Source organism: Apis dorsata, unplaced genomic scaffold (assembly GCF_000469605.1).
Source record: "Apis dorsata unplaced genomic scaffold, Apis dorsata 1.3 scaffold_88, whole genome shotgun sequence".
Lineage (NCBI taxonomy): Eukaryota > Metazoa > Arthropoda > Insecta > Hymenoptera > Apidae > Apis > Apis dorsata.
Window position 1 is genome coordinate 697,809 of NW_006263386.1, and position 10,144 is coordinate 707,952.

The window sequence follows — 10,144 nt, forward strand, 5'->3', positions numbered from 1 at the left end:
ACAGCAGGCACTCGTTCACTACGGTCAGTGCTTTCTGAACTGTTGTTAGTGACAGTTGCTCGATCATGTGGCGGTGGATCCTCGATCACTGATTCTTCGTATCGATCGCACGGTCTTCCTTTTTTTTTTTTTTTCTTCGCCTCAGTTGTTCCGTGGACTCAGTTCTTCTTGTTTTGACATACGCTTGCACATTTTGCTTGGAACGCGTCTTGGTTTTTTTTTTCTCATCCCCCTTCTTTTATCTGTACCCCACAGATATTGGTGCTAATTTTCCATCTTCGGATCGTCACTCGTGGTTGGAAAAATTGGACGAATCATGGTAAGTGAAAAGGTGTTTCTATAAAATCGGTTTGTAGTCGTGTTTCTTCGGTGAGAGGAGGAGTATTGTAAGAGGAAAGATTTACTTTGTGATCGTTAGAATCAATCTTTGGGAAAATATTCACCAAGTCGTGAAAGTAGTGAACGAAAGGAGACTTGATAGAATGATAGTTGTTGAATCAAATCTTCTAAATTCGTTCGCGTTTAAGGAAAGTGTTGTCTATTAATCACATTAGGTCTATTATGCTTTGCAAACAATAAAAGATTTGATACTAGATTAGATTTTAGTTAAAATTTGGAAGAAATATCAAGACTTCGATTAATTTTTACTTACATAATTAGAATATCGTGAATTAGATCCATTATATTTGACAATTCACGAAATTAATGTAAAGAGATTTGAAGAAAACCATTTTACTAAATTAAATTATCGAGAGTTTTAAAATTCCACGATATCTCGCTTGAAGAACTTAATCAATCGATTTTTCAGAATCTGTTTCTAAATTTATTCACGTTCATTAAAATTAAGAAACGATTGGCCTATTAGGCATCGTAGTTTCGCAGACAGTTCTTGAAAAAAAGTGGCTTGTTTCTCGCAGAATCTTTTCCTCCATTTTTTTTTTTTCCTTTTTTTTTCATCGATCGAGTCGGCTCCGTTTTCAAACTCGTTTTATTTTTCATTCGAACGATATTACATCATGCGCGGATTCATGCAAGACCACCGTGGAACCGGTCTGAAAAGAGATCGATTCGGAAAGGATTAAAACAGACATCGAGATCGCGACGGGGTTGTGTCATTATTCTTCTTTTTTTCTCCCTCCTTTTTTTTTAATTCTTTTTCCACGTGCACTTGCGCATCGATGACCGAACCAATCCAAATGATGGAATGATATTTTGGACGTTCAATCTGTCTGGTCGGCCTCTGTTTGAAAATTTATAGAAAGTGAGAATGGATATTGCGAGATACGTTTCGATCTTATTTATAATTAGATGTGAAGAGAGATAGAGTTTAATTATTATCCATTGGATGGACAGTGTTTCGACAGTGGAAATTTTTATGACGAAATATGAAAAGTTATCAGAAATATTAAATAAGATTTGTTTTTCGTCGAATCTTTCATTTTATCAATCTTATCAACTTATATTTTTTTATTTGTATGAAGATTTTGTATTTATATAAGTGAAAGATATGAAATTTATATAGCTAAAAGATATATAAATGATATGTTTCTATAATTTTAAATTTAGATTGGAAAAAAGAGTGACTCAAAGAATATACAAAATTGAATTCTAATAAAAATCTGATCTATATTCTGAAATTAAAATATTCATTATTCTTAAAGATTAATATTTCAATCGAATTTTGATAACTGGAATTTCAAAAGAAGAAATATTATTCAATTTTTAAAAAAAAATTTTAAAGAAAAATTTTTAAAAAATTTAATATTTTTTTCGATAAAAGATGAAAAAAAATTTGTAAATTATATATATATATATTTTTTTTAATATCTCTATTTAGAGAGAATCTAAGATAATTCTAACAATTGAAAGAAAGGAAAAGTAGTTAATGATCGGTTATTGACACATAATTACTTCGACTTGTATATACAGTGGTAAAAGTTTCTCTTATAGTAGACATATAATATAATGTTATATATTTTCGAGTTGTGAAATAATATAATTAAATATGTGAAAAGTATTTCAAAATATTTATTAAATTAAATATCGTTATTATTATTTATTAATAATTTCTAAAAATGTTCATCAAATAATTTTTATCAATAAATAATAATAATAATACATTGAATTAGAAATAATTAACGCAAGAAAAAAATGAGAATATTATTATTCGACGATTTGTCATTTGTTTGTTTTATAAAAATATTTAAATCCTAATAAAATTCTTGTACAGAAGTTTATTCAAAAATTCGATCGTACGATAAAAAATTCTCTCTTCCTTGCCTAATTTAATATTTCACCATTTGCACGATTCTATTATTACCATTTCAAGTATCACCATTTAACCTATAATTATCATTTAAACGACGTCGTGAGAACATCGCCAAAAATCTATATATTCGATTTCGAATAATTTAATTTATTCCGGAATAAATTTCCAAGGTTTCGAGGGAATTGTCCACACGTCAAGGTTAATAAGGCTGGTTGTGAAAAGTGAATGAAGAAGGAAAGTTCGACGATATCTGGATGTATCTCGTAAATCGAGGGAACCAGTGACAGTTCCCTGCCTACGCGTTCCTCCGGAGGACCTTCGTTGTAACGAGTATCAAGAACTCGTTTTGTCCTTCCGGGTTACCCGAGCCCTCTCACTTTCGTCGAGCGACGACCTCGTGTGTCGATTCTGCTCCTTGATAATCGAACAAATTCGAAACGAGATCGAGAGGAAACGGGACACCTTTCGCGATTCGAGGGAGAGGTGGTTAATAAAGTGTGTGATTTGACGAAGGCAGGTCAGAAATAAAGATTCTGCAGATCTGAGAGAAGAATTTGTGATAAATGTTTTATTTAAAATATTAATAACGATTGGTTGGAAATATTTATTGTTTTATTCGAATAATTGGATGTTTTCGAAATAAAATTTGGATTTTATTTCGCTATTTTTGTTTTTGAATAATGTTATTTCAATGGTAATGTGTTGCGAAAGGAAAAAATTATTTTAATATTTGACGTTTAATTTGATATGATGGAGATATTTTGTTACCTGATTTTGCTAGGAAGATATAAAAATATTTTTCTGGTGGAAGGAAAAAGTGTGACGACCTTGGCGATTTTTATCTCAAAGAATACTTGAAAGAACAGGAGTAAAAATCTTTTAAAAATACAAGACGAAATAATCTGCAGAAACTTTTTCTCGATAGATCAATTATATCATCGTCATAGTTTATAAAAACTAGTAGAAAAAAAAGATAAAAAATAAGATAATTATGACTAATTTTTAAAAAAGTAGAAACGATATATAAATATAGAAAAAGGATTTAAATAAAATTAATTGAATGAGATTTAATGCAAAAAAAAGAATCTACTTTTTGAGAATTGAAATCTTGAATGCAAAAATATTATATCAAATATTATATTTTATTTTTTTCAAGAGATATCTTTTATTTTTAAAATCAACTTAAATTATATTCCATTATGTATTTATCTATCGATAGATAAACTCAAACAAGCTCTTAATGGTTTTGTAAACTTTGTAACACTTAATTATAATTATTAATGAGGATTCGAGATAATTATAAATTCTAAAATATTTTTTCCTGATAATAATTTCCTCCATAAGAAATTTAATTTTCTCAAGTTCCAACAACAAAATTTTTCAAAAACGAAAGAAAACTGTTTACCCTATGAACTCTAAAATTAAAATCGATTAGTCATAAAGAGCTAAAGATATACTTTTTTCCCCCAACATAGTCACAAACTCTTTTAGAATTTTAAACGAATAACAATTTTCCAAGTTATCTCAATTTCTCATCGTTTTATTATACTGTCAAAGAATTAAAAACAGTGGAAGAACTGTCGCCTTTGATTCATCGTTCCGACCTCCATCCATCGTAATTCACCTCGATCCACGATTCCAAACCGTTCCTTCCACGTTGACATTTGCCAGGCTAGATTATAAATTTCATTTTCTCGGCTAGAGAACCTTTTGAAATCGCGGAGAAGCACAGTTGAAACACCTGTAACCGGGATCGTGTAACGGTTTAATTCGATGTTAAAACGTGAGGGGCCAGAGCCGCGATATTAATCACCAGGCCGATGGTGAAAACGTCGATCGGCTGAGTGAACTCTCGATCTTGATTTACGAAGTCTACGAAACGAAGAGAAGGAAACAGGCACAGTATCCTCCTTCCAAAGAATTGAATTTGCTAATGTTTCTTTCCTGCTTATTTTCTTTCTTTCTTTCTTTCTTTCTTTCTTTTTCTTCTTGTTCTCACACGAAGGCTTTGTTTTATTGTGAGGTAAATGCAAATTCGGCTTGCTTTTAATGCTTGCTTAATGAGTCTCTAACGCTCGTAACGTTAGGATATGCAAATAGGAAAATATGTGATTTTCGATTGCGTTTAATTAAATAGAAATCCATGTTGTTTTGATCACTTTTTCTTGGAATTTTGGATCGATCATTTTTAATGCTATTAATATTTTCTTTCTTTCGTACTTGGGTTTGTCTTTTCACTTATTAATTGATTATTTCTCTTCCATTGATATTTAATTTATTATCTATGCAATACAGCGTATTTCATAGAGTTTAGAGTAATTATACAGTATTGCAATTTAATATCAATTAACTTCAGAATTTTAAATAAACAAAACACTCGATTATCATTCCAATCTTTGAAAATTACATATTATTATGTTGTCATCTTTATCATTAGCACAGAGGAATATGCATGAAAATGGATTCAGGTACGGCTTTCCAAGAGTTGATCGGCACTTGATGCAAACCTAAGCGTATAAAATCGATAGTCGTAGTTAAGTAACATCACTAGTCACAGCAACATGGGCTGAGAGGTTTTCTTTCGTGGTCGAATAACAGGCGAGCGTTCGTGGCCATCCTCGGATGCAACGTATTGCGCTGAATTATTAATGAACGTCCCTGGCAATCGCTAATCGTGACTAGCCGCGTAACGGTAAAGAAAAAGAGAAATGTTGTTTCTACATTCAATGACACCGATTGGTGAAACCTGGTGCGACAGCCTGGTTCGCGACACAGGTCAGCCACGTTCACATTTTGGCCTCTCTGAATTCGCCATTTTGCAAGTTTCACTGGCTAATTAAGTAACAACGATATTTCCATTACAAAGTTTCTAATCAAACATACGCTTGTCTTCCTTTACGAGTAAATAAGAAAGCAACTCATAAAAATAAACAGTAAGTGAAATAAATTATTTTTGAATTATGATGCGTGTATGTGAAGAAAAATTTTATTTATGGGAGAATCTTTTTAAAGGTGAAATTGAGTGAAAATAAATGTTGAAATGGAAAAGTAGGAACTTGAATTCAGGTGAAAATCAGCTACTTTTAGTTATTTTCTGGATAATATTTTTTAAGGATACAAGATATTTCAAAAATAGATGATGAAAATTTTTGATGTTTGTATTCTATTCTATTTGAGAAAGTTTCAGAAACTTCTCCTTTTTGAGATTACAATAAAATATTTAGTCGTGAGGACAAATTGTAGAAATATTCATTAATCAAATATTCAAAGAAATAGCTAAAAATAATTTCTTTCTTCAATAATTTTCGCATCGATGTTTCAGATCAAAGACGTTCCAAAATTCTTGTTGAATTCCAAATTTTGTCACGTTGCTCGAAGGTCAACGTACCAAATATCGATGTCTGAAATCCATTCTCTGTCAGCTACGATAAAAGAAAAAAAAAAAAAAAATAAGAATAAAAATTGAAAAAAAAAAAAAAAAAAAAAAAAAAAAAAAATATAAGTATATAAATTGAGAATCTTAGCAAGAAAATGATTTTTTTCAATTTCCTTAAATTTGTTACAAATGGAATTGTTTATTTCTTGCTGCAAAATTCTCGATTACAAAAAAATAATTAATAATCTTAAACTCGAGATAAAATGATTAACTTCCAAACAATAAAATTGTGAAATCTAAACAATCCTTTGAGATTAGCATCTTGTCAAATAAATTAAATATAGTGAATATTAAAATATTAAGGAATCCAAAATAAATGAAACACCTTGTATATTGATTTAATAAACATGCACATATATATCCACTTTAATATGTACATATATATTCAACTTTCTAAAGTATAAATAGTTACAACTGTTGTACTTATTTTTCTTTTATTGTCCTAGTTATAAGATGTAGTTGAGCTTTTACGACGCGTCGTATATCTAGCACGCGAAAAGCTGTAAGTAGCCGGGAAAAAATTCGGTAGAAAGCAGCTAGAATCCGATCGAATTTCTATGGAACGTGCACGCGAGTTCACCTCTTCGTCTTCGTTGCATTCACTCGTTTAAAAGCGTGATAAACATGCATGCACGTTGCACTGCACGCGCTTTTGCTCGGTTGACGTTTTCTATAAAGCAAATGCTATATCGCATTGCAAAAGTGATATATACAATTATTTTTAAAAATATTCGAAATTGCAAAAATTATTATATGTGAAATTTATTGAATTAAAAGTAACAAATTTTTTTCTTAATTATTTTAATTAAAAACAATGATGAATATTAAAAAAGAAATTTATGAGATTAATATTAGATTTTGAATTAATTGTTAATATGAAAATCGATTTTTTTCGATATGCTAAATTATTTTATTTGAATCAAATTAAATTATTCAAAATAATAATTCGTAATATTAATAGATGCATTTAATCGTTCTATTTTATCATTTTTGAAGAAATTTTTGAACAAGATAAAATTATTTTTTTCTTTTTATATTTTCCGAAATAATTGGTTTCTCACGACACATTTTGTCTTTCTATTTTCTTCGCTCGGAGAAAAATCAAACGGAATTCAACTAGGTAATTAAGGTGAAATAAAAATGCAATATAATATTGGTTAATGCAATTTTATTCGAAAGATTTGTCTAAGTTCTAATACTTGAACAAGTAAGGATAAGTAATTTTAATTTTCTATGCTTAAAAAAATTTCTTAAATTTGATAATACTATAAAATAATCATAGTTAATGTTTCTAATTCTTCTTTTCCAATTTTATGACTAAGTTTCTAAGCAAAGCCAGGAGAGTGGGATATAAAAATTTGAAGATTATAGTTAATAAGAAAGGAACGAAATTTTATTCTAACGGAAGGAAATTACACTTTAACGAAGGAAAAGAAAAAAATAAGTAAAAATCGGTTTTCGTTATATGACTCATACTATTACACGAAGATTATAAATCGCAAGAAGACTTGTATTTATCACATGGCATTATGGCAAAGAAAGTACAAGTAAAGATAACAATACGGTCACAGATATCGCTTTGATATAAATCGTACTTTACAGGGATGAGTCACCATGCCTGAATCACGAATTCAATCTCTAATGCAATCTCAAGAATGGTGAATTATATCAGTTTTGTTATTTCGATACTATAAACTTTTCTTAACTATTATTATTATTATTATTATATGCAAAATGATACAATAAATTATATAATAAAATAATTAATGTAATATATGAGTGATCAGTTATAGTTTATTAATTAATTAGATCCAAATATATTATATTTCGTATAAAAATATTATATAAAAATAAAATAGATTTATTAAAAAATAAAAATATACTATTTATATTCGCTGTATCGACTTAAAAATAAATTAATAAATAATTTGGATTAAAAAATGAAACATTTTTACAAATAAACGTTTAACTTTCAATAAATATAAATGTAGAATATAAATATAGAAATATTGTAGATATATATTTATATATGATTCGATGTAAATTTGTACGTAATTTTTTGAAAGTTTCTTTTAGACTAGATCCAATTATGCTTATAGTATTATTTTAAATTAATTTATGGATCTAGATATACATATACGTAGATTATATTAATAATAATTTAAATCAATTAATATTCTTTTTTTATTTCAAGACTAATTAATTAATTTTCACTTATTGAAATTAATCAGAATCAGAATTGGTTTTGTAGATTTCATAATAGATTCTAATAATTTGCCCTTATATAAAAATCATCATATTATTTTCTATTTAACGCACAGATATTCGCGAATGCATTCTTTTCAAGTTATATACATTGAAAGTTGTATGCTTTGGTGAAAGGAATGTAGTATGGTATCTGAGCCACACAGAGAAGTGGTGCGTAAAGCGGTATCTTTAAAAATGTTAGCTATTTTTCACCAGTCAATGCAGATTTAAATTGCAAACGAGCAAACCTTTTTAAACATATCAATAATGAAATAAAATTAATAATTATTTCTAATATATTCCAATTACTCGAACGTAAAATCCACGAATCCACCTAACCTAAAAATTAGTTTCTTTTTTTAAAAAATTTCATCACTTTCATTAAGAATCTGAAAACCTGTAATGTAACTGACCTTAATATTAAATTATCTATAAAACTAACATCTAGAAATTGGTAAAAATAACTAGAAAAAATACACTTGTCGATTAAAATTCCATCAAATATTATGATATATTGAGTATAGACTTGTGATACATCTGAAAGGAGTAGGTAGATCCGTGGAGAGGAAATCGAAGAATACTCGATAGATTTCCCGTAGCGGGCAGGAAACTGCTGAAAGTTTCATAAGCGGTGGCCCTCCGGCGGAAGTCGGGTGAAAACGGTCCGCAAACGTGCGTAGCCTGAAAACGATACGAATCGATAAGCGGCGTGGTATGCCGCTCAGAAGAAATTCTCGCGACGAATGAACCGAAGTAGGCGCAGAACAGAGAGAACTTGGCTCGCACAGACCAGAGTGGAGTTTTTGCTTTGCTAGCAGGTCGGCCAAGTTTTCAGGTTAAAATATACTCGCTTCGACCCGACAACAGGTCCAGCAACTCGCGTCTTATGTAAGTTTCACCCGTCCTCTTTGGTGTGCATTGTAAAAGTGTGCGTTTGTTTGTACGTGGGATCTACCTTTCGCGGTATTATTCGTGCTATTATATAGGAGATTCCTATATCTAGAAATAATAGATGTTGTAAAGTCGATACGCGAATCGCCTCGAATTTCAATAGTCGAAGATTCGATACACGAGACAGGACAGGAGTGTGAACGAGATGGATATAGAGAATTTGGTTTGATCTTTGATTTATCAAAAAAATCGTGATAATTTAGATGAGAAATTAAAAAAAAAGAAAAGAATGTTAAATAATAATTCGTTGTTGAAATTATAATTTTATCAACTTTTCTTTAATATATACATAAATATCATTGTAGTGTTTATTTATTATTCAGCTTCCTGATGCATTTTTTTCTTCGTTTTACTTATTTGTTCCAATGATGAAAAGTTGCGAAAAAATATATGTGTATACAACTGTTTTATTAATTTTATTATATAGAAAAAGATAAAAATTGCATATTGCAAGTCTTGGATAAACATAATAAAATTTCAATGGGGTAATTCAATTTTTCATATTCGATTGCGGCATGTTAGTTAAGATTTCGATATAATATTCGTGTTCACTATATTAAGGTTTACATTAATCATGGAAATATTTGGTTTATGATTACGCGATAGGTATTGAGAAAACTTCTTTAACTACGAATCGTCCCCATTTTCTTTCGTTACGCATCGTTTCAAACTGTTTCAACATATGTTGGATAATAATTAATATTCTCTTAATTGCTTACCATATGACGTTTTTATTTTCTCAACAATTAGCCAGTAATCAATATTACATTATTACAGTGTCAAGATTTAAGACATTTTTGCGCAATAATCAATATTAATAAGATAACTTGTCATAAATTATAATTTATAATATCTCGTCGAATATGATAATCATATATACGTAAACTTTGTAAAATTTCATTTGTCTTATTATCAATATAATCTTGTCAAAATTATTATCAATAACCTTATTAGAATAATTTATTATTGGCTCCTTGTAATTCGTAACATTTCATAATCTGTAATTTGTTGTTTTTATTTCGAATAGAATATATCCAATCTTGAAATACAACTTATATATATTCCTGTTTATATCCAATTTTTCTTTTTATTAAACTTTCTTTATTTAAATCATTTCATTACACGGTAATTCCATTGCAAAGTACACGAGTTTGAAACATTTTATATCTCAAATACGTATGCATAATACGTATATCTAAAAATATATTGCAACAAGCAAGAGTTTTATATATATATATATA

The 10,144-nt window shown here is 29.0% G+C and overlaps 1 protein-coding gene across 1 annotated transcript in view; it reads left to right on the plus strand.

Annotated features, from left to right (window-relative positions):
* The window catches only part of LOC102674202 (probable chitinase 10), a 29,485-nt gene continuing 19,341 nt past the window's right edge, over positions 1–10,144 (plus strand). Inside the window, exon 1 of the mRNA XM_006611454.2 lies at positions 1–319. Within this exon, the coding sequence (XP_006611517.1) occupies positions 317–319 (3 nt within the window). The 5' untranslated portion in view covers positions 1–316. The remainder of the gene's footprint in view (positions 320–10,144) is intronic.